At 43.1% G+C, this 24,981-nt stretch overlaps 2 protein-coding genes across 4 annotated transcripts; one reads left to right on the plus strand and one right to left on the minus strand.

Annotated features, from left to right (window-relative positions):
- Window positions 1-287: 287 nt before the first annotated feature.
- Window positions 288-4,658, minus strand: arl3l1 (ADP ribosylation factor like GTPase 3, like 1). Its single transcript, XM_042092042.1, has 6 exons — window positions 4,472-4,658; window positions 3,835-3,978; window positions 2,315-2,431; window positions 2,102-2,152; window positions 1,794-1,979; window positions 288-962 (listed from the first exon to the last, which is right to left on the minus strand). Exons 1-6 carry the CDS (start codon window positions 4,487-4,489, stop codon window positions 915-917), a joined length of 564 nt encoding a protein of 187 aa, XP_041947976.1. The 5' UTR covers window positions 4,490-4,658; the 3' UTR covers window positions 288-914.
- On the plus strand, window positions 1,957-24,981 carry rgs14b (regulator of G protein signaling 14b). 3 transcript variants are annotated; one of them, XM_042092037.1, is made up of 17 exons: window positions 1,957-2,005; window positions 9,796-9,923; window positions 10,164-10,286; window positions 12,227-12,248; window positions 14,041-14,198; window positions 15,637-15,729; window positions 16,005-16,148; window positions 17,421-17,621; window positions 18,005-18,092; window positions 18,808-18,851; window positions 19,362-19,562; window positions 20,175-20,251; window positions 20,424-20,550; window positions 21,015-21,096; window positions 21,565-21,617; window positions 21,703-21,820; window positions 23,562-24,981. In XM_042092037.1, exons 2-17 carry the CDS (start codon window positions 9,855-9,857, stop codon window positions 23,927-23,929), a joined length of 1,968 nt encoding a protein of 655 aa, XP_041947971.1. In that variant the 5' UTR covers window positions 1,957-2,005; window positions 9,796-9,854; the 3' UTR covers window positions 23,930-24,981. The 3 variants fall into 3 exon arrangements, with proteins under 3 accessions (XP_041947971.1, XP_041947972.1, XP_041947973.1); XM_042092038.1 differs by lacking the exons at window positions 1,957-2,005; window positions 9,796-9,923; window positions 10,164-10,286 and adding an exon at window positions 10,674-10,812 and having other exon boundaries at window positions 23,544-24,981; XM_042092039.1 differs by lacking the exons at window positions 1,957-2,005; window positions 9,796-9,923; window positions 10,164-10,286 and adding an exon at window positions 10,748-10,826 and having other exon boundaries at window positions 23,544-24,981.

Raw genomic sequence — 24,981 nt, forward strand, 5'->3', positions numbered from 1 at the left:
CTTTCCGCCTTTTCTCCCTTATAGTTTATACATTCACCTTTGTTCTCAGCTCTCAACTAGCACCGTTATTTACCCACAGTAACCTTAGATTCATTAAATATCTTGCACAAATAATAGGGAAATATGTGACAGAATGTGTTGATTTTCAAAGTAATAGAATATGAAACATAATGTTTGTAATTTCAGCAGTAAAACTGACAAATAATTTAATTAATTGTAAATTAATTTCATCACAATGCAACATTCACAAATTAAACCGGAGCTTGTAAAGAACTAGAGGAATTTAATGTCACATAATTTCACAAACATTGCAGAGACACAATTGCATTGTACACTCTATACAATGTTGCCTTGTACATAATTCTGTGTAATCACAAATCTACTCTGATTTATAACTGGCTATTTTCACTGTGGTCAGGACTGGGTTAGGTAAAGGGTTACACCATAGTGGGTAGTTAATGTACCCTGAGATATAACTACTAAACATATTTTCTATTCACATTTTGACAGACAGAATACTGGACATTTCCGCACTTTCCAAATTCTGATACTTCCATCAACTTGCATTTCAAAATGTTCCAGAACCCTCTACAAAGGGACAGTCAATCATTCCGACAGTACATCCAGTACATCCCGGAAGTATACTGCTTCTGGCCTCAGCTTAGCTCAACATAGCACCTGTTATTGACAGGAGAGACAAGGAGGCCTGATGGCCAACCTGCTTATTCTTTAGTTGTTTGTTCAGAACTTAGTATGTGGATTCTCTTAAGCCAGACAAAAATGCTACAATGTACGTCTGGATTTTTCTCATACTGAGCACTGAGCTTCGTACAAAAAAAATATTATTACAAAATTGTTTTTCATTATGCTCGGAGAAATGTTTTGGGGTAGTGAAGTAAAAAATGAATTGACATTCACTTCTTCTTATTCGCGATGTTGTTGCTGATCCAGTTCATGCCATCCTGTAATACGACAGGATAAAAGAGGACAATCAAACAAAATGCAAACAGAATTTAAAAATATTTTGGGCCTCTCAGCCAAATTCTAAAACAGCAATGACATGTCTTCTCTCACGTTACTGAAACTGAATCTGATCTCATAATATGGAATAGAATATCTTTTATTTGTCATTGTAACAGGTACAACAAAATGAAGTGCATTCCTTGTCAAGTGCAACAAGACATCTAATGAGGCAGTATATTTATAAATAAATACATAAAAAATGATATCAGCCTCGTTGACTCTGCATTGACACTGTATAGTATCAAATTCAATGAAACTGCCAGAATCCTCTCATAGCTCATTTTCTGTCGTCACTCCATGCGTAGCCGCTGAAACTACTTCTCAAACAAATCTACTACTCAAACAAAGCTGTTATCACTGTTGTTGTACTGTGGGATTGGCGTGTTTAATACAGTCTTGTGGTGACAGCACAACAACAAACCGACATATGTCTTCACAGCCAGCCTTTAAGTCGTAATAGTTCACTTGCATTGCACTGTTTGCACATCCTCTAGGTAATATTGCAGTTAGGACTGATTTGATCTACTCTGATTTTGTAGGATGTAATATGTCTGCCTTCATCGTCTATTCTATATGTTCTCAGGCATGATTGTGACCTGTTGTTCTGCCTGTTCTGCCTTCCACAGATGTTTTATGTGTTTTCAGGCTTAGCGGGGAGCATTTCTGCCCATACAGTGCCTTGATAAAGTACTGTATAAATGCAAGTTGTTGTTGTTGTTGTTTTTGTTGTGTGTTTTCAGCCTTATCCGACTGTGCCTGCTGTTGCCCACCTGTACACCCTCTGCAGACACTGCAGAGCAGGCCTGGATCTGCCACTCGCGGTCGCGGTACGTGTGCAGGTTGAGTCCCTCTGCTATCTCGCTGGCGGGTGAGGCCGTGGCCAGGTCCTGCTTGTTGGCAAAAATGAGTATGGGCACACCCTTCAGGTTCTCCTCCTCGATCAACTCAGCGAGCTCCTTCAGGGGAAAAGAGGAAGGATCAGGTATTTAGAAAACTAGTAGATAAATGGTTAGTGAATAAGGCTAGTCTGTCAGCTAATCTGCCAGCCAATAGTAATGTAAGTTGTGTGCTGTCTTACCACCCCTGTCTCTTCAAACCTCTTCTTGTCTGCGCTGTCAATGACGTAAATCTAAAGTGGTTGGAAGAAGGAGCAATGGCTTAATACATGCTATATATAGGACTAGTCACTAGAGAGTAAATTGGTCTACATTGGTCTATATAAGTTTCCTTATACATACTATAGCCTAGATGGTGTATAAATGAGTTTGAAAGAGAAATGTTTTCAACAAACCAGCAGGTCTGTGTTTTCCAAGTACTTTTTCCAGAAAGTGCGGATCTTTCGTTGTCCTCCAATGTCCCAAACATTGAGCTTCATGCCATGGGATGTGACACTTTTAATGTTGAAGCCCTGTTGGAGTTAAACAGTAGCAGAGTTGGGCTGATAGTACAGATGCTATTCTATTCCTAAAAACATTATGGAAGTGGGACATCATCGTGACCACTAATGTGTGAATGAGGGCTCCCTTTTTTTTGCCCAGGTGTCCCAGTGATCCTCATTGGGACCAACATCCTGGCATGGCCAGAGATAGAGATGGCAGCGTTTCAAACACGTTTCTATTTTTACCCGGCCTTTAAGTAGCCTCCTACTCCAAAGACTTGATGGGCTAGATCATCTTCAACCGCGGGATTAAAGTCACGGCCTAGGCTCTATTCTTAGTGTGAATCCTCTACAAAGGAACTCACTGGGAGTTATGCTTAAGGGTTTTGTAATAGATGCGTGTTAATTAACCAGGGAAAGCGAATGCTGATCAGGCTCAATTGTGCTGTTACATGAAACACTAAGAAGAGAACCGTTGGTATTGACAGAGTTCTTATAAACTCTTATGAAACACGCCACAAAATTGGCAAAATGGAAATATGCACCAGTGAAATATTGAAAATATGTGTTTATTTTGAAAAGCTCATTCAAGCAGTACAGAATGAATTCCATATAGTGCCACCCTGAGCCATTTTAGTAGACTTTATCTCAGTCATCTTACAGGAAAGTCCAGACAATCATATTTCTATGAACTGGGGGTTTTGTGTGTCAGGTTGAGGCGTGAGGCTCCAATGTCAGCCCACAACCTAATAAGACTTCTGATCCCCTTTGGTGAATGTTGTCTTGGCAAGTCTGGGATTGCCAGAATAGAAACAGGAACCCAATGGTAGGAATCAGAAATACCACAATATCGACTGTGACTTTTTGTTGTCATTGCCATTTTATATCATCTACCAGCAGGGTTATTTCAGGTTCAGTTCAAGTGCAGTACATAGAAAGTTTACTTCCACAAGGTATTCTGCTTGATTTCTTGGCTGCATGCTTAGCAACATATCAACACTTATGTTTTTGATGTACATTTGTGTTAACTGTGTCATCTATTTGTCTCATCTGCATTGTGAGGAGGTACTGAAAGTAGTTTTGATGTTCTGGATGAGTGTCACAAGCATGTGAGGATCACGCTAGACTTGAGTAACAACAGAGGGAAACAAGTCTGACACTTTCATAGCAACAGGTCACTGCCATTTCCTAACCTGACCTTAGAGTCTACTTATGTAAGCTGTGGTAATGCCAGGAATTGTAGCCTATATCTACACTGAATTAAAGCCTACAGCTCCAGTCCTAGCTTGTTTTTGAAAGAACAGTACTTAGTGCCCAATCCACAAACTAACCACGCACCAGACTTCACAGCATAATGACCATTAGGGGTATCCTCAAGCATCCTCAAGTGTAGTGTTCTTCTGCAGAGCATACAACCTCACTCATGTCCTTACCTGAGTAGGTGTGATGGTGTTGACATCTTCTGAAGCCAGTTGTTTCAGTAAGGTTGTTTTGCCAGCGTTATCCAGGCCCAGGAGAACTATCCGGAATTCCAACTCTGTGGTTCCCTTCAGTTTCTCAATGACTGAGAACAAACCCTGGAGCAGATGGGGTCATATGTTTCATAAGGGGTCAGCTACAGGTCATAACGTCTACATATGTACAAATACAATAGCTCTCAAACAAGCTTTGCTTTGAAAGTCAATACTGTTTTAGGTAATATTTCATAAAATATGCAACAGTTTTGTACACATCAGGAAATTGGACTGAACAATGACTTTAAATTGAACAAAGAAAAAGATAGCTGAAGGTTGCAACATATTTGATCAGATATTCTTGTCCATGCATTAGTAATGGAATCATTAGGGCCTTTGGGTTGGCAAAAACAACACTAAACCTCTAACTCAACAGTATTCACTACAGTAAGTAGCTTCTTCTGAGTAACACAATTCCTGCTTCCAACTACCCAATTGACTCAGTCTCTCAGGGGAGAACAAAGAATTCACAGAATCAACTCTCTGAAAAGCAAAACCTTGCCCTTTCGGGTATTCACACAGTCTGTAGTTGCAGTACAACGGTAATGATGCCTACCTTCTGATTCTCTCCCATTGTGAGTGGTGTTAGTGGAGCAGGCAGTGGTGGCAGGGATGGCGATAAGAAGCAAAGCTACATTCTATGGTAAATCCTAACCAGTTAGATCTGCGTCTTCACCAGGCCTAAATGGAAGGTGCCAACAGACACCTCGTTGCTTCCCACGGAACTAGGCTTTAGCGAAGCAGCCTCGGCTAGGATGGATGGAGACCCGTCTCCACTCGGTCGGATGAAAAAGAGGTGGAGACTAGGAAAGGATTAACGGGCCACAATTAGCAATCTCTTCACGCGCCTCCACCTCCCTCTCTCCTGCCCTCCCACCCCAACCCCCACCCAAGTCACCTCCTCCGCCTCCCTCCTGCATTAAAGACTTACCTGGATTATCCCTCCCAACCACCTGCCACACAAGAAGCCATAGGCCTCATAGCATTCTGTCACACAGTCAAAGGCACAGTACCTCTCTCTCCCCAAGCCTTCTGGACACACGCTGTTGTGAAGATTTTTATTCTGTCTAAGGGCTGCTACTCACATTAAACCATAATTGTTGGCCTGGTTGTCTTTAGGACTTAAAGCAGACATAGAAAGCAACTTCTTAGGTCATGTGAATTAGTCTGCTAGGATCTGAAAGCAGGCTAGCCTGCTAGTCTACGGGGCCAGATTCTCAGGTCTTTTCCTGGTCATGTTTCATTTACACAAGATGTTGATGTGCAAGCTGCTTCATGGTCCTCTTGTCTTGGTTCATTAACTTGTGAGCTTTTACTCCTGCACTGTGGGGGGCAATAGTGTTCACCCAGGTAAATACGTCTTAATCCCATGACACAAACACAAAAACTGTTTTATGCAGGACAAAGTGGGTACAGAGCAATGCAGACAGACAAGGATTTGATAGATTGTGCTCTGATAAACTTTGCATATCATAATCTTTGCAGGGCCATCACCATAGATACATATATACAGGGCAGTAGCAGAACCAGGATTAGGACAAATGCTGTCATGTCCCTGATGAAAGTTCACTAAAAATTGTTCACAGGACATTGTATTTAACCAAGGGGCTTCAACACGCACCGTTTTAACTGTATCAAACTTAGGGGGAAATTCACCAACATGACAGACTGACAAAAACATTCATCCATGTACACTGTCACCGTTAAATAGAACTGAATAAAGTAAAATAAAATAGAGAGCTAGTTTTCCAATAATCACAATGCATGAATTAATCAATAATGTAACTTTGTTTACATCTCAGAGGAACAACTTGGGGATGAACGTCTTTCAGAGTTATATACACTCTGAAGTAGATTTGAAGTTCCTGTTTTGGGACAGACAGAATAACACACCTTTTGTTGTGTTTTCTCTGTGTCTCTCATCAGACTGCCTTTGATGTTTTGATGCTTTGATACTCCTGTCGTCTCCAGCGATGTTGCATTCTCTGTGTGGAACAGACAAGTGGTCTACTGTGAACTGAAGCCTTTTTACAACGTGGGCACGGCTGATCGCTAAGATTCAGGCAAGGCGAACATGGCCGGAGTGAAAATTCACTCATTAAAATATTCTGTGTGTGTGTGTGCAGTGTTGTATAAAGTACTAGAAAGCAATACTTGAGTAAAAGTTCAAGTATCGTACTAGAAAAAGACTTTGGTAGAAGTGAAAGTTGCCTTTTAGAATATTACTTAAGTAAAAGTCTTAAAGTATCTGATATATACTGTACTTAAGTATCAAAAGTAATTTTCTGATATTTAATGTACTTAAGTATTTGAAGTAAAAGTAAAAAGTAAAAAGCAAGTGGTTTTATTTTGAACTTTTATTGTAAACTTTATTTTGGCTTTCTTATAGTAAAGCATAAAGCATATTCAGGGTTCCCATATCTTCTTAATCTCACTCATCAAATCAAATCACATTCTTTTCTAGGACATTTTAGGCACAATTCTCTGAAATGAAAAATAAATAACTTATTTCTTTCACAAAAAAAAAAATGACCTGCTTGTAGGGAGAACAGTTTGGTCATGTGGCATGAGCATTTCTAGGGCTCCAGGTCACCGTCACTCACACACACACACACAGGCCACCTATGTCCAGCAGCTACTAATATGCCAGTCATTGGTTGAAACTGAAAAGGTGTCTGTTCATCTTCAAAAGAAGCTGGTTTTCAAAGTTGCCAGAATTCAGTGCCTGGGAGTTTCAGGCCCAAGACCGACCATAGTGGTGGAAATTGGATAAATTAAGCAACATTTCAGCTCTTACTATCCTGTAGTTTTTATTAGTACCATGGTTCAACAAATGTGTAAAGGTTATATAATAATTCACTTCAACTGAGAAGTTAACAAAAAATATTCCAATATTCCACAAGTTACCAAAACAGAAAGAAAGAAAGAAAGAAAGAAAGAAAGCCTTTGAAATGTAGCCTATCCCATGCTTCCACAAAGAGGCATATTGAACTAATGTTTAGGCTACATGTTTTTTGCATGGGTAGGCTATATTGTTGTTTGGTGATTTAACCTACTCCTTTACTACACCCTCTTCTGAGCAAACAAGACATATAGGTTTATCATGTAGGGTAATTGCTCTTTCTTACATTAAATAACTTTAATTTATCCTCTCTATTTGTCCCTGTAGTCATGGCCTCCTCATCACTAATTTCGGGCTCATAATTTTCAGTGGTCGACTGGTTGATCTGCTGCTCAGTCTCTCCTGGCCTCTTTCTACCCTCCATCCTTCCTGACGCTTGTGTCTACTGTAGGGCCGGCTTGGCTATCCATATCTGAGAAAACTTTTTGGAAAAGACGGGCTATATGGACCCAACCAACTCTTTTTGGGAGGGGAAAACTCCCTCACGTAGGCTACAACCCATGCAGAGGCATTGCATTGGTGTCATGCACAGAATGCGGAACGTGTCCTACTTTAAGAAAAGATAGACTAACGTGACAAATGTCAATATTTGTTTCCTCGACCGGCCCAAAAGTGAAGCGGCCCACCGGGAATTTTCCCGATTACCCACCCCGGGCCTGATTCAGTTTTACTCTTCTTGGACTGAAGACAACTCCTGCGATGCTATGGATGAATAGCCTTTCACAGGCAGCTAGGGCAGGTAGCCGATGTACAGAAACATTTCTTGCAAATACGGCCACGGGTGTATGACGTTATATTCACCACTACCCTGTTCACCGAGTTCACCACTATCGTCGGGGTGGTCGTCTATGATAACGGGAGGTCCTCCAGTAGGTGCTTGTGCTTCCATGGCGGTTTCAGTTGTGCGTCCTCCTCCTTTAGCAACAAACAAGAGCTGAAATAGAGCGCGCAGCGTGCGGAGCGTGCGTAATGCAATCAAGGACCACCTCCCTTATTGCAGTCGCACACATTTTTTCTAATTTTATGTTTTAGTAACGAAATATAACGGAGTAAAAGTATACATTTTATCTAGGAAATGTAGTGGAGTAAAAGTGGAAGTTGACATACATTTAAATAGTGAAGTAAAGTACAGATACGTGAAATTTCTACTTAAGTACAGTACGAAGTATTTGTACTCCGTTACATTACAACACTGTGTGTGTGTGTGTGTGTGTGTGTGTGTGTGTGTGTGTGTGTGTGTGTGTGTGTGTGTGTGTCTGTGTGTGTGTGTGTGTGTGTGTGTGTGTGTTTGTGTGTGTGTACATGTGCGTGTGCGCTCATGTGCATATTCTCAGTGAATGTGAGATGGATGGCACCCATCAAATGTAGACAGATGTCGCAATTCCCTTTGTCACCAACACCAGTAAGTGCCACAGTTGCTGTGCATGGCTATGCAAATGCAAGAGCAAGACTGACTTGTACTTTTATTCTTATAATGTGAGCAATTATCCTCAAATTGCCTCTCACCAGGAAGAAATTAATATTTATGAGAAAAGGAAATCCAATTGTCTTGACAAATAAAAAATAGAATGTTGAAAGTAGACTTATAGAGTTCTACTTGAATTGTCTTGAAAGCAAATTTAATGGACATTTTCTGTAGCAGACCTGACAGAAACGAGGTCAGCCCGCCCCTGTGTCAGCCTGACTGAGCACACTGTGCGTTAGTCCATTTGGCCTCTTGCTGATGGGCTGAAATGCAGATGCTTGCGTTGCCAGATCTGCCTGTCTGGCCATCCGTAAGGGATGCAGGAATGCCACCCCCCTCCCTCCCCCCTCTCTTTCTATCCTGATGGCTTGCTCATCAGCGCTGCACTCGCATGATGTCACTGGCTGGGAACAGGTGTTGCCATCACACAACACATTAACCACAGTTATGCAAATCCTAGCAGGTCCCTGGGCTGGTCTGGGCTTGCTGGGGTTGGTCCAGAACTGGGTTGAGGGCAATTTGGCCAGTGGGGCATCTCTAAAATGGCTTACCACAAAGCAGCCAGGGCATTGGAGTACATTATAGCTTTTTGGGGATCGAACACTTGTAATTCTACAAGTGTAATTCTAATGACATTTTTAAGGTAATAGCATTTAAATAGACAATGCTGTGGAACTAGCTATCAGGCTTCTAAAGTAAATTGTGGTTTCACCTGACTCGGATAACATAATGCAGCTGCATTACTATGCAAATGACTGCTGGTAAGGAGCTATAATAGAGAACTCAATAAATGTTACTGTTGTCGCAGCATCTTGGCATAATTTCTAAAATCGTCTTGAGGCAACGCTTGGCACCACTGACAGTCTTAGCTCACTAGCTTTGAAATGACATTTCACAGTTAAAATGCTCATTTCATAGATTTATATGTGGTTAGCTTACATGTAACTTATATAAAACTTTTTTTCAAAGACTGAAATATGTCATTAGGGAAATCTGGATTACATTATGGATGCTATTTCAACTTGGACATCTACCTCCTAAAATATTTCTCAAAATGATTATCTCTCAATTTTAGAGAACAGAACATTAGTCAAACAAATACAGAATTTACAGGAGAATTGCTGCAGTCAGACTGGTCAAATGTGTTTGATATTTCCCAGTCAATTTGGCTCTGTAGTCCCCCCACTGTTTTCTGTCCATCTGATGGAGGCAGAACAGAGAGGCCTGTTGATCCTACCATCTGACCATCAGATAGACCTCATTATTTAAAAATGATGGGCTTGGAATTCCCTAGCTCTTTGAATTTTCTGCCATCAATACCCACAGTAGAAAAAGTACAGTTCTATTCCCTGGTAATTGGACCTCTCTCTTTCTGTCTCTCTGTGTGTGTCTGTCACTGGTGTTTTCTTATCCGTTGACTTTTATACTGAGCAGAGTTGTGTTTTATGGCAGGGGGTGATGTTTGCTTAGTGATAGGCCGTTCATGTAGGTCCCTTTTGCCATGCTCTCCCAGTGTGGGCTGGTCAGCCTGCCAAACACCACACAGCCGCCCAGCTCCCTCTCACCACCAGCATGGAGGCCGCGGCTTTACACCGACATGACAAGCCGGCGCAGAAAGCAACCGCCAAGGGCCGGGAGAAGGTACTTCAGATCTATCTCTCAGTTTCATTTCTGACTCTTTTTAGATCTTACCTGTTTTTAGATCTGAACTTCATGATGTTATGAGGGATGGTGTCAGCGGATTGATGATTACAGCCTTTCCGATATCTGTTTTGTATTAACACGAATGAATGTGAAAATGTTTTGCTATGTAATATTAATCAAAGGAGCATTTATGGTCATGTCAATAATGTGGATTATTGATGCCCCTGTGATGTCCAGAGGACCGTGAGCTTCCAGGATCTCACCCGGAGCTTCAGCCACTTCACCCTGCGTACGTCCTTCAGGAGGAAGTTTGGAGAACGCACTGGATTCACTGGCAGTCGGACATTGACTGTTACAAAGGTGACACTTGGTGATTTACTTTGTGACCTGCTCCTCTCTTTGCCTATTTACTTTTTTCCCCTCCCTCCTCAGATGATAGTATTTCTTACTGCTGACATCACTTAGTAGTTATCTGCGCAAAACAAGCTTTTACATATCTGAAAGTTTGGGATTTTGGATTGTGTAAATTTGGATTGTGTTGCTCTTTTGATTGTAGTATCATTGTATACGTCCTGTAATTAGGAACAGTCAATGACGACCCTTTTAGAGAAGGCGCGGCACATTGGTCTGACACTTACCCTTGTCTGTGTCAAAGTCAAAGAGGTTTCAGTGTTTATGAAGAGTGCCCACACATCCTCTTGTGGCATGTCGCCATGGTAAGACTTCCTGCTCAAGCAGGAAGTGACTGTGAGCTTGCTGTGAGACTGTCAGCACAGACATTTTAAGACTTAGTGTCTCAGGGTGTCCTCAAAGCTCTGAGTTTTTTCCTGAAATTGAAGATATGTCCTTAAAATTGAACAACTCAGGGATTTCCAATGGGCACAAGGTATGGCCATGATGGTGTGTTCTTCGAATATATTTTTGTGTCTTTGTGGGTGTGCCTACCTACGCATGTGCGCGATAGTGTGTGTGTTATGTGTGTGTATGTGTGTGTATGAGCTTACATGTAACTGAATTTTGTGTATTGATATACTTCATAACTGCCATATCGTGGACCAATACAACCAATGCAATTTCCTTGGACAGTTTGAATTAAAGTCTAAACATCAAGTTTTTGCTTGATCTGGGTTTAAAAAGCATTTTCTGAAGAGCAGACAAATATGTTCCTCTTTTTGCATGCCGTTGCTCGATGCAAAATGATCACAATATGTCCTTCCTGGGAGCAGTCTCTTTTGCGGTTGTATTTTGAGGGGCCAGGCCTGTCTTAGAAGGTTTTTGGAAAAACAGGGTAAACCTGTAACAGAGCCAAAATGTTGTCTCAGGATAAATGTTTTTCCTGATCATTATTCATGTGATTGATGCCACTAACCAGTCACTTCCAAGTGGAGCCGTTTACAGATAAAGCATTAGGCAAGGATATTTGTTTGAAATTATGTTTTTTTTTTTTTATCCCAAAGCAACACTTTGAGATGTCAAATTTGCCTTTTATTTTTTGCCCAGTGACTTAAAGTAGCAGAGGAAACGATTTGCCTTGTTTCAAGGGATTTTCTGAAGGAATATTTTCTGAAGGACTATTAAGTACTTGTGGAGAAAATAGTCGGTTTGCCAGTCACATGCCAAATTGTAAAGGAGACACTAATGCATTACCAACGGACCCATGAGACTCATTAAAGGGTGTTATGAATAATCAATATGAATAGAGTCACATTTTAAGAAATGTCAAGCTTCTTTATATTTATTTATTTATTTCTGCACAACATTTCAGACATTGTGCAGAGGCCTGGAGATATATATCAATGTCAAAAGGCCTTTTCAGTTCTATGTTTTGTTCCCCTTATTCCCTGCTGGCTCTCTTACCAGTCATAACAATCCTAAAAAATAGAAGCAGGGGTTGGACATCTGTGTGTACTGGGTGTGCGCTGGGGGGTGGGGGGGGGGTTCATGGCAGGTCAGGCGCATTTTTGTTTTTCACTCGAATATTGTCAACATATCTTTCAGTGCAAGAAACAGAGCATGGAGGGCAAGTTGCTGCTGGTGTGCTGTAGTCAAAAGCCACGTTTCATATTGAGCGCAGTTCACAGGCCTTCTCTGCGCATTCATATATGGACACAGCTTCCGTGACGAGGGAATCCGTGAACCCCGGTTGCGTGCTACGTAGTGTTGCAGATGCGGTGTGGTGCAGATGTCTGTGAAGAAACCGCAGCTAGTTTAATGTTGGGATACTTCCTGTTTATGGGCTGTCCTTTATCGGCTTGGAAAATGTGCAGTGATGAAAATGTTTCACTTTTGTTTTTTCACAGACGCTGGCAGCATCAGATGGAGGTGAGTTTGCAACGATTCTTTTGAATAATTGTTATGCAAATTGCAGACAGCATGCCGTTTACAGAGCTGACCTTTGACATATGTATGCAACAGTGATATGGAACAATGATGGCTATTGAACATGTGGTCTGCAGTGCCTCTTTGAACACTGTAATGTAACAAATGATTATCTAAACACATTTCCATAATGGAAAACACTTTCATCCTGGCAGATAGACAGGTAGAGTGTGCAATGGCTGATATTATTGCCACTATCGGCATATGATAGTTTACAGATGATCCCTAAGAATTGCATGTTTACTCTGTAGAGCTACAAGTACAAAGAGGGTAGAATGGAGGAAGTACTGTACGGTAAAGTACTTCTTGAAGTTATTATTGTACTGAAGGGGTAAAACCAGGAGTTCATTTATGTTCAATAAGGCGTGCTATACTTTTTGAAGCTGTAGAAGAGAGGGCATAATAAATATCCTGTATATTTTCTTTTTAAAGTGTTTCCTGCTAAGATGACAGGCATGACGTCAAATGTGTCTGTTAGTGACTAACTTTGCACACCTTGTGTTTGTGAGGTGATGCTGTGACTCGTTCATTGATCTGCTCTTGGCCTAGCTGTCACCACAATGACTTCCTTTATTGACACCTCAGCTGACAGCTTTATGTGGGAAAGGAAATCATGTGATCAGTCTCTCACTTATTCGTGACTTTATAAACTATACTAGGTCAGCGCGTCACCCCCAAGTCCAAAAAAGTACAAAAAAGGTCCTGCCGGAAAGACAAGATCAGACTAGAAAAGTGAACCGTTACTTTGCAAGACAGAACCCTAAAAGGTGAACATCAAAAACGAATGTTTTAATGCGACTGGCTCACATCTATGTGTTTGCCTTAAAATGGGTTTCAGATTTATTCAAACTTTCTCTTATTTCATTAAAATTGGAAGGCCATTCTCATTAGGTTTGACATTTAGGGCTGGGAAAGGATATTAACAGAATAGGTGAACCCATAATATTTCTGATTTCTTTATTTCTGAATTAGTTACATCTCTGCCTTGGAGTGCTGTGTCATATGAACATTATTTACTAAAGTGATAAATGCGATGGTATAATTACAGGAGTGCCTCTGCTCCATCACACGTGAGCTCTGAAAGCACATTTAGGATGTGACAGTGACCAAAATACCTCTCATCACAGTGTGCCACAGAACACATACAAAAACAGTCTTTACAGATATATACAGAATACACTTACAACTACTACACAACTAGTTTATTACTACTAGTGTTTATTTCATATATATATATATATATATATATATATATATATATATATATATATATATATACACATACATATATATGCATACATATACATACATAAACACTACCAGTCAAAAGTTTGTGGTCACTTAAATTTCCATTCCACTCCATTATAGACAGAATACAGAATACCAGCTGAGATCAGTTGCATTGTTTTCCGATTACATTATGTGCTTGCATAATTGCAAAAGGGCACGTGGCAGTGTCATTTTCATCATATATACAGTATGGCCACATGGTGTATTGGTTAATACATATACTGGTTGATCCTGGTTCAGTGACGGCTCCCTGGTGTGTGTGTGTGCGCGTGTGTGTGTGTGTGTGTGTGTGTGTGTGTGTGTGTGTGTGTGTGTGTGTGTGTGTGTGTGTGTGCGCGCGTGTGTGTGTGTGTGTGTGTGTGTGTGTGTGTGTGTGTGTGTGTGTGCGTGCGTGCGTGCGTGCGTGCGTGCGTGCGTGCGTGCGTGCGTGCGTGCGTGTGTGCAGAGCTGAATGTAATGGAGACGGATGAGCAGGGGGGAGGCAGCAACACCAGTCTGCCCAGCGCACCCAATGACCGAGCCAGCGGCATGGACCAGACGGCCAGCTGGGCCGTCAGCTTTGAGCGGCTGCTGGAGGACCCCACCGGGGTGCGCTACTTCACCGTAAGTCTCTCGTCCGGTCACTCCTCCTCCAGTGGCACACTTGCAAACCGTGACCATGCATGGTGACCAGTGTTTCACTATAAGGTCCTGTGTTTAGGGCAGGAACAGTTCTCCCTACATTGCACATAGTTCAAACTTTTTCAAGTTCAAGTGTTAACCACACAATGCTTTACACTGTTTGTGTTTGTGTGTTTCATTAGAGAACCAAACCAAAAAATATACTTCAAAGACCAACAACTCTCACAGATAGTAGGATGTTATGAACAGGCAACAGCTCCTGGCTCCACAGAATGTTGTGCAGATGACAGTGATGGGATAAACAGCTCCTCTATAATTCTAGGTTTCCAAAAGACTTCTGACATGCTATATGGTGACAGAAGAGCACACATCTGTATGTGTGTGTGTGCTCACATGCATGGCACTACATGCACATAAAAATCTGTGAGTGTGTGTTTTTGTGTGTTGGTTTGTGAGCGGTCTCTCTAGCAAATAGCTGATTATTAATGTGAGTCACCCTCAATGTGAGGCCCTCCTCAGGAGAATGTCTGTCTGTCTGCTCGCCTGCCTGCGCGCGCCTTGCCCCCGCCAGGGGAACGGATCTCCAATTTACTGGTGGAATTAGACTCATAAACGGCCCACGCATGAGTCACAGTGTGGGAGACTGAGGAGGGCTGGATTTATGCTTTTTTTTTTGTGCCCCCAACGTCATCTTCCAGGCAGCGCTGCCACCGCTGACTTAAAGGCACCTAATCCTAACCCTAACCCTAACCCCAACCCTAACCCTAACCCATGGCTAACCCTAGTGCTTTCCAGGCAGCGCTGCCTTGAAGGCAACGTTGGGGGCATAAAACACCAAGAAACGTGAGGAGGCATCTAAACGAGCCCTTGGACAGATGACAGATGGAACAGGGGATGCTAGGAGTGGAGGGGAGGGGAGGGGAGGGGAGAGGTAAGGGAAGGGGGGGGGGGTCAGAAGAGGGGAGGGGAGGGGAGAGGTAAGGGAAGGGGGGGGGGAGGGGTCAGAAGAGGGGAGGGGAGCCTGCGGCACTCAGGTTGCGAGATAAAAAAACACCCTGTGACGAAGGAAACAATAGGCAATTAACCAATTGACACAAAACAGATCTTTTTTGTATGATGCAAACAGCATCACGACACATTGTACATTCCAGGCACTTCCTTTCATACGCTTGATTTAATATGGATCCAAACACAGATGCAGTGGTGTGCTTGACTGCTTTTCTTTGCTGTACAGACACTGACTCTAGCCCATGGGCTACAGAGAGAAGCAGCTGGCCTTTTGTTGTGGCTACCCTGTCTGTAACAGACATACTATTACTCTGCATTCAGACTCACCTGGTGACAAAGATGGTTAAATGGTAAAGTGATGCCGTGTGTGTCATCCTTGGTCACCTGTGTGCTTTGGTCCTTCTCTCCACAGGCCTTCCTGAAGTCCGAGGTCAGCGCAGAAAACATCTTATTCTGGCAGGCGTGTGAGAAGTTCCGCAGGATCCCCTCCACTCAGCCAGGCGAGGTGCAGTCCTGTGGCTATCTGGATCTGCTGAGCATTTCTGCATTTCTGTATCTCAGTGTCTTCTTTAAAGCACACTCAGAGTGGCTGGTTCTTCCAACTCAAACCAAATTTTAAAAAGCATGTAATTCTTTACTAATGAATTTATTGAAGTAATGAAATTGATGAATTATTTTTTGTTTTGTTTTAGAGGCAAAGAAACAATCCATTGATGTGTTGTTATTGATGTGTTGTTATTGATGTGTTGTTATTGATGTGTTTTATTTGTCTGTCTCCAGTTGTGCCGCGCGGCTCTGTCTATCTACAACACCTACCTCTCAGATAGCGCTACTCTTCCAGTCAACATTGACGACACGGCCCGTGTGGATGAGAAGACTCTCAGAGCTCCGCACTCAGACATGTTTCAGAAAGCCCAACAGCAGGTGAGAATAAGACACAACAGCCGCCGAACTGTCCTGAGGTCTGCTGAGTGTGATTCACTAATTCACGGATTGGGATAAATGCAGAGACCAAATTTCCCTCACGGGATGAAAAGAGTATATATACTTACTTATACTTAGATACCAGACAGTACTAAATGGTATCCACATTGCTATTTGTTTGACAGACACTCAGAATAACTGGCCGCTAGTCTCTCAGTGGTGTCTTTGGGTGTCCTTACTGTTTCAGAATGGCCAGTAATTGGTGTCAGAAGGGGTTTTACCCTGGATTTAGAGAGGGTATATGCAAAGTGAAATTATAGTCAGTGATGGTCAGGTGTGCACATCTTGTATCTAGGGGAATAATTTTACTTTTGGAAATGTACCGGTATATTGAGCAAAAGTGTTTCCACTTTTCCAGTCCATTTTCAAAATCTCTTTTTTTGTTCATCTGGGAAGCCAGCAAGAAATGTAGCTGCAGTACTGAAAACCTTTTAAGCAGCTAAGAACTGTTTAAAAAATTCAGAGAGGTCAAAAAGGATTCTTTATCACAATGCCCATACTAAAAACCCAATATCTCTATAATAAGGTTGAAGGCCTCCTCTACAGAGACAACCTAGTGTATTGCTTTGCCTAATTCCTTTTTTTATGAGCAGTTTGAAAAGTCATTCAAAAGCATTCAGAGCTCTTGATGCATCAATCACAATCCTTCATAATTATGGCATTTTGCACCAGCAGAATTGATCTGTCAGCACTAATCCATATCAAAATCAATCGACTTAGCCTTAATGCATCTCATTTAATTTCCTTTCATTTCAATGGAGCTCTTGCCAAATGAGAAATCAAGATGCTGATACACGCACAGTCAAGCAGGGCTGTGCACACATTCAGCAATGAAGATGTCAAAGTAAATAAATACTTTTGTGATGACATTGACCGCTATCATATGCAGGGTACTTCAAGGGAGCAATGTTTGTAGTATTCCTGGCCATCTGAGAGAAAAGAGCTTTGTGTGTTTAATATGTGATGTAATAGAGTTAGAGTGATTGCAATAGAGATACTGCTGGAATGTACACTTGCCTCTTAATAAAGAATAAAGAGAATAAGGAGTCTTAGTTGTTATATCCTGTAGGAACATACAGTAACCCTCAGAATGAGTGCAAATAATTACAAATAAATCCTTCATAGCAGATCCCATCTAAGTTGTAATATCCTTGCCCCTCTTCTCACCTCTACCTCCCTCTCTCTCTCTCTCTCTCTCTCTCTCTCTCTCAGATTTTCAAGTTGATGAAATTTGACAGCTACGCCCGCTTCGTCCGTTCCCAGCTGTATCAGAACTGCATGCTGGCTAACGTGGAGGGCAGGCCCCTGCCTGACATTGGGCCCCGCTCCAAGGCCACCGCAGCTAAAAGGGCCGCAGCTCCAGATAACTACTCCCAGAGGGACCAGCAGAAACCTGACTCAAAACAGAAGGAGGTAAGGGGGCACCAGATGAGATTTGTATGCTACATGGATTTCTTTCGCTGGCTGCCGCCAGAACAAGGATAAATAAGTAGATGGTTTGTCAGCCTGTTAAGCCTAAGCCTAACCATATTTGTAAAATAGACCCATTTTCTTCTGTAAATGCTGTAATGTAACTTGCCTTAGAAAAAAAGAGTTAAATCCACTGATGTAAGAAGAGTGTGTTTGTGTGTGCGCATGCCCATGTGTGTGATGTGTGTGTGTCTGTGCGCGCGCGCGTGTGTGTGCGTGTGTGTGTGTGTGCGTGTGTGTGTGCGTGTGTGTGTGTGTGTGTGTGTGTGTGTGTGTGTGTGTGTGTGTGTGTGTGTGTGTGTGTGTGTGTGTGTGTCCATCTACAGAAGAGCCGAGCTAAAGCAGAGGAGGAGCAGAGGAAAGGGCTGATCCAGAAATGGGACAAACGACAGGAGAAGACCGCATCATGGGGAGGTAGAACAGTTCTAATAAGACCGCATCATGGGGAGGTAGAACAGTTCTAATAAGACCGCATCATGGGGAGGTAGAACAGTTCTAGTAAGACCGCATCATGGGGAGGTAGAACATCCTACGGTTCTAATAAGACCGCATCATGGGGAGGTAGAACAGTTCTAATAAGACCGCATCATGGGGAAGTAGAACATCCTACGGTCCTAATAAGACCGCATCATGGGGAGGTAGAACAGTTCTAATTAGACCGCATCATGGGGAGGTAGAACATCCTACGGTTCTAATAAGACCACATCATGGGGAGGTAGAACAGTTCTTAAAAGACCGCATCATGGGGAGGTAGAACATCCTACGGTTCTAATAAGACGCCTAGACAACCTCATGCATCACATCCTGTTCATTTCTTTCATGATGACCATTATATTTTATTTATTGGGAATTTTGAATAGGCCTTTGTGCTGTGTAGAAAAGACACTGAATAATTTAGGAGATGGTTTTACTCAAAGTAACTTGGAGCGCTAGACACACATTTTTATTGATATGCTTCAAGGTAAATTGGATCAGTGGCGATGGAGCCAACAGCATATCACTCTGCCAACTGAGCTAACCCGAGTTATATGTATTAGTCTGTTGTTTTTTAATAGAGAGTTGTGACCTGTCTTTGCTGATGAGTATGCTGATGTAGCTATTTTTAACCACAGCCCTGTTTTCTCAACAGATCCTCTTGCTTCAATAAAGACAGGGGGGTCCTCACGCAATGAGGTGAGCTGTGATTATTTACATAATGATACATGCCGTTATTAACAATGAGTTCCACCATCATTCACTGGTGTACATTCTTTTTTTGTTGGTTGGTGGGTTTGTTTGTTGTTCGCTATGCTTAGCTTATGCGGAGGCACGTCGAGCTGAAGCTGCCATGTGTATTTCCTGTGGGTAGAGTTCAGAGGAGAAACTACAAAGAGAGAGTTGTGATCTTTGAGTTGAGCTATGGTCATCCACTGCTTCAGTCTTGACTTTTCCAGTGTTTGAATTGAATTAATATGCCAAGGCCCCACCTCTCTCTCTCGTGTTTGTGTCAGTGACTGGTGAATTGCACCACACGTGTTTGTGTCAGTGGCTGGTGAATTGCACCACACGTGTTTGTGTCAGTGGCTGGTGAATTGCACCACACGTGTTTGTGTCAGTGGCTGGTGAATTACACCACACGTGTTTGTGTCAGTGGCTGGCCGATGTTCCCATTTGAAAACGTTTCTTTCCCACTGTACTCTGAAGGTGGAGCAGGTGTGTGCCCGGCTAGCAGAGAGTGACCTCCCTGTGGCACATAAGTACTGCTGCGTGTACCTGCCCGACGGCACGGCTTCCCTGATGCCCGCGCGGACCGGTCTGTCCGTCCGCAGCATGCTGATGGGCCTGTGTGAGAAGAGGGGCCTCCCTCTCAAGGACATCACCATCCACCTGCAGGGCAAAGACAAGGTCTGCTAGCAGACACACACTAAGGCACATGCACACAAACACACGCACGCATGCACGCACACACACAGACAGACAGGCACACACACACACATGCACACACACACACACACATGCACACACACACACACACACACACATGCACACACACACACACAAACAGAGGTCGGCCTCTCACCCTCTCAAAGACGTCACCATGTCCCTGCAAGGCAAAGACCAGGTCTATCATCAGACATCAGCTCATACATACACACACACACATACATGCACACATACATAGGAGTCACACACACACACACACACACACACACACACACACACACACACACACACACACACACACACACACACATGCAGACATACATAGGAGACACACACACACACACACACATGCACACATACACACATAGGAGACACATACACACACACACACACACACACACACCCACACACACACACATGCACACATACATAGGAGCCACACACACACACATACACACACACATGCACACATACATCGGAGACACACACACACACATGCACACAGGCCATGTGAGCTTTGCTGTTTCTTCAGTGTTTTTTTTATCATTTGTGACCCAAGGCCTTCTTTTCCAGAAACCCCTCTCTCTAGACCAGGACAGTGCCGTGCTGAAGGACCAGCAGGTGGTTCTGGAGCTCCGAGTTACCTTAGCGTGAGTGTTCACTCTTTTGGGGCTCTTTCCTCTTCCTGTCATCATGTCTGCTTAGTCATGGATGACTTTAAACGAATGAAAAGGCTACTTTAGCAATTACTATGAATCAGTAATCTGACGTTAATTCAGTAAAATGTGGTACATCTTAACACTGTCAGCAATGCATTTTCAGGGTGAGAATTGTTTTCATGGGGAAGACGGTGACAATTGTGGCCAAGTCTAACAAGACTCTACAGGAAGCCCTCGCCACCATTCTTCAGAAATACAATCTACGACCTCAAGAGACCCTGGTAACCATGGTGAGCACAGCCACGGGTACACAATGAACTGATGTACATGTGTCCTGCTGAAATGACTGGTCACATTCATAAAACGAACAAAACAAAACAATGTGTCACAACACATTTGTTTTAAGAGTGCAGCAGGCGTGTGTGTGTGTGTGTGTGTGTGTGTGTGTGTGTGTGTGTGTGTGTGTGTGTGTGTGTGTGTATGATTGTCTTTTTTGTCAGTTACATGTTTTTATCATCACTTTGACCAGAACTTCACATGTAGGGATTTGTTAGACTTGACTGTTACATACAAGAAAGGGAAGTAGACCTTTTCCTGTTTTTAGGAGATCCTAAATACCACAATCACAGTCACCAGAATTGTCTTTTGGAGGTCCTCCTTGTGTGCCTCTGCACAGCTGAGAAGCTTGTGAAACTCAGAGAACATCTGACAGATCCTGCAGTAACCTCCTTTCCTTCCATCCTTTGTGTTACAGAGCGGAAGTGACGAGATCTTAAACATGAACATCGGGGTGACTTCTCTGGCCAACAAGACAGTGATACTGGACAGATCAAAAGGCTAGTATGCTGCCCAGCCAGAGCAAGTGTCTAAATACATGACATGACGTTTCAGTGAGCGGACAATTTTCTATGCTTGAATATAATTGATACATTTGCTGTTGTTTTCTTCAATGCAACAGATGTGCTGGTACCGATTGCCTCTCAGATTCTTCATTAGGAATGCTCCCAGTACATTTTCTTCATTAGGAATGCTCCCAGTACATTAAAAAAAATCTGTCTGAATGAATTGGCTTTATGAATGTTTATGAATGAGAATTACAGATAGTGATCACTATTAAGCATTATGCACACACACATTACTTAGTCCTGTGTACAACATCAACAGCTCACATGGCCTACTCACACATGCCATCTTTCTTATCTCTCCTCCTGTACACCCATGAAATGATGTTGAAATGAAGTCTTATCCCATTTCTATTGTGAGCGACCAAGTGAATGTCCTTTCCTTACAAACGCCTCTTTCAGCTCGAGACATCCCAAGTGCTACCAAAGTACCAGTCACTTCCCCAGGGCTTCAGGTAAGAAGAGCAACGCTGTGTGCGAGCGATCCATTTCACTTTAACATAACCCTTGAGTGGTCACTGAGGAGAGTCTGACCTTCAGCAGATGAGAAGAGGAGGCATCGCAGACGTGGACATAAGCTCCCCTGGGGCTGGGTACAGAACCAGAGGAAATGCCAGACAGAGGAACCCTGGCCTGCGCAGAACTTACGACATGGACGGTATAGGACAGACATTACAGTTCTTACAGTCTGTGACTAAGAAATGCATTGTAATCCCATATCTATTAATGCAAGTGTTTCATTCTAGTGTTACAGTAATATCACCGGGTAATAGACCCAGATGTATGTACATTTGCGAAGGTAGCGTTATCAGCGCCATGGCCAACCCACTGAAACCGCACACTATGACACTTATGTTAACGTTGTATTTATCAAACCTGCAGTTCATCGCATAAACAGCAACGTTCTCCGCCCCCTACTGCAATTTCCGAACGTTAACAACTGAAAGACATACTTCAATCACAAGAGCAGTTGAATGAAGTTAACTGATGACAACATTAAAAGGAATAAACGTTTAGCGATCATGAAATAATACCAGAGACTTTCTAATGAGGAGACACAAGATTCACAAAAGATTCTCCATAGAAATGCATGGGGTTAGTTTGTGACGCCAATATGGCCGTTGTCTACACATATCCCAACCCTTCCTCGGCAAAACGTCGACATGTGCATACATTGAACCAATCATGTGGTGTGATGTGAATACATTGAGCCAATCATATGGTGTGTTGTGAAGACATCTTCCCAATCATCAGGTGAACTCGCTGCTGGAGCAAGATTGATGTCGTGAAGCCTTGCGCACGCGCATTTCTACTGAATAGGATGCCCGATGAGTGCCCAAAAAGCGTTGCTATATGGACGCCGAGTGGAGGGACTTGCCTAAAAGGACTTTGATAATACAATGCATGATGTCAACAAGCAGGAAGATAATGAAGAGCAGTAGTTCTACTCAAACTACTTGTGCACATACAAACTACTTGTGCACATAGGCTATGGAAGATTAGTCAAATCTAGCAAGTAGGAAAGTTTAAGTGGATGACGTGAAAGTGAAAGTAAGACATTCGAAAGCCCAACGAAAATTAAGGTTGCTTTTGATATAGTACAAAGATGCAAAACTGGTGCTCTAAATAGCGATTCTGTTGTCTTTGAAAGGTTCTCGTATTGACACATTTAACCACAAGCATTTAACACCTGCTTTTACATGGCGGAAATATTTAGGCGCAAAATAGACTTTCATGGGCAGTTTTCGTACATACAGGGGAATACCTATTTAGGCGCATTTTACGCTTCTCCTCCCATCTTTTTACACGAAACTCCCACTTTCCCCTGACCCTCCTATGAATCGCAATTTGACATTCTCAGCTCCCGTGATAGGCAGTCTGCGCTTTTACCTCAGTGCGGCCTGTTTGTACATACCTCACCATTTTATTATGCGCATGTTGTGAAACAAATACGCCTGAAGTGGGTTCATGAAGCGTTCATTTTACGCATAATTTTACGCAGCCACCATGTCAGCACATTCGCCAGTCTTGACTGATAAAATAAGCATGGATTGAATGGATTGATGGATGGATAGATTGAAGGATGGATGAATGGATGGATAAATGAATGTCTTGAATTTTCCCTTGGGGATCAATAAAATATCTTTCCCTTGGGGATCAATAAAATATCTATCTATCTATCTATCTATGTATCTATCTATCTATCTATGTATGTGTTGATGATGGATGGATACATAGATAGATGGAAGGAAATGTGGCTGGATGACTGGATAGATTGATGATGAATGAATTGATGGATGACTGGATAGATCGATGATGAATGAATGGATGGACGGACGGATGGTGATATTTATCATCCTTCTCCTAACTCTCTCCCCCTGGCCTTGGAGGGTGTGCAGGCCTGGTGGAGCTGCTGAACAGAGCCCAGTGGTGCAGCGCCGATGACCAGCGGGGCCTGCTGAGCAAGGAGCATCTGATGCTGCCCCAGTTCCTGCAGCAGCCCCTCCCCGAGGAGACGGCCGAGGAGGACGACCAGGACCTGGGGAACAGACTGGCCGAGGAGAGCCAGTCGGACTCTGGCTCCTCCAGCTGCCTGCCACAGGTGGCAGACCAAGGGCCTGTGCCCGGCTTCGCTTCAACCTCAGCTGAGGCCGATGCGATGCCCTCGCTGCCCCCTACGGGGGGGGAGGTTCCAGGCGAGGCCGGGTCCACAGATGGACTGTCTGACAGCCAAAATTCAGGCCCCACCCGAGAGACCGTGGTCTGAGGGCCTGCATGCGTTTCAGCCGGACTGGACCGTGGTCTGAGGGCCTGCATGCGTTTCAGCCCGACTGGACCGTGGTCTGAGGGCCAGCATGCGCTTCAGCCCGACTGGACCGTGGTCTGAGGGCCAGCATGCGTTTCAGCCGGACTGGACCGACGTGACAGCCCTTGGCGTATTTTTACATTAACTACAGTGACTGTTTGTTGACAAGACGAATATTTATTTGGGGAATGACTGGAAATGTGAAAGATGGAAGTGTTGTGCCACTTTGTATTCATTTTTGTTGATTTTTCATTTCCTGGGAGATTCCAGATATCCCAGTGCGGCTGAATAAATAACATATTTTGTATTGCAATATTCAGATATTGCTTACATGGAGTAGAACCCAAAACTACTAAGATGTTTTCAGAAAATGGTACATGTCAGTCAATGAGCAGATGGCACAGAAACTGTGATGTCAAAATACTGCACTGTAGTATCTACTCTCTCTCTTTCTGCCTCTCGTGTACAATGTCTCATTCTGTCTGGCAGTCTTGGTCACTGCACTGTAAAGTTATTATGTCAGGGATAATGTCTTGTCCATCGGTCATTATTGGAAAATAACAGCACCCTGACGCGGAGGAGTGGACTGCAACAGGACATGTCTTACAACCTTTATTTAAGCTAGTGTGTAGATGTGATGGACAAACATAAAAGTCAATCAAGGCTCCGTCAAGTACTTGGGGTTTTCTTCTGATGCATAGCCTTGTGTTTGAAATGAAGAACCAACCCTTGGGTGGATTTGTAGCTGTGACCTGAGAGAGAGAGAGGACCTGCGCTCATTGTGGGCAGGGTAAATGTAACCTGTACTGAGACAAGTGTCTCAGTATTACTTTATCCTGCAGCAGGTCTATGCCATCACTACGGCTTCCAGATGGCACTGATGCTGGGTACTCTGGTCCAGACTCCGATGTATCGCAAGGGCAGATGCCAGCTTAGCTGTGCGTGCCTTAGAAGTACCCTTACCTGGTGTTGAGAGTGATAGAAGAATAAATAAAATCTTCATTTGAGTTTTA

The sequence above is a fragment of the Alosa sapidissima genome, chromosome 5 (assembly GCF_018492685.1).
Source record: "Alosa sapidissima isolate fAloSap1 chromosome 5, fAloSap1.pri, whole genome shotgun sequence".
NCBI classification, from domain to species: Eukaryota; Metazoa; Chordata; class Actinopteri; order Clupeiformes; family Clupeidae; genus Alosa; species Alosa sapidissima.

What these genes read in the sequence shown, in the direction of transcription:
- rgs14b (XM_042092037.1), top strand. Translation starts at nt 9,855, where the DNA reads ATGGAGGCCGCGGCTTTACACCGACATGACAAGCCGGCGCAGAAAGCA. An exon ending in GGACATTGACTGTTACAAAG is followed by an intron (nt 10,287 to 12,226) that starts GTGACACTTGGT and finishes GTTTTTTCACAG; the next exon opens with ACGCTGGCAGCATCAGATGG. An exon ending in CTGACTCAAAACAGAAGGAG is followed by an intron (nt 17,622 to 18,004) that starts GTAAGGGGGCAC and finishes GTCCATCTACAG; the next exon opens with AAGAGCCGAGCTAAAGCAGA.
- arl3l1 (XM_042092042.1), bottom strand. An exon ending in GGTTTGAAGAGACAGGGGTG is followed by an intron (nt 1,980 to 2,101) that starts GTAAGACAGCAC and finishes TTTCCCCTGAAG; the next exon opens with GAGCTCGCTGAGTTGATCGA. An exon ending in TGTCTGCAGAGGGTGTACAG is followed by an intron (nt 963 to 1,793) that starts GTGGGCAACAGC and finishes GTCGTATTACAG; the next exon opens with GATGGCATGAACTGGATCAG.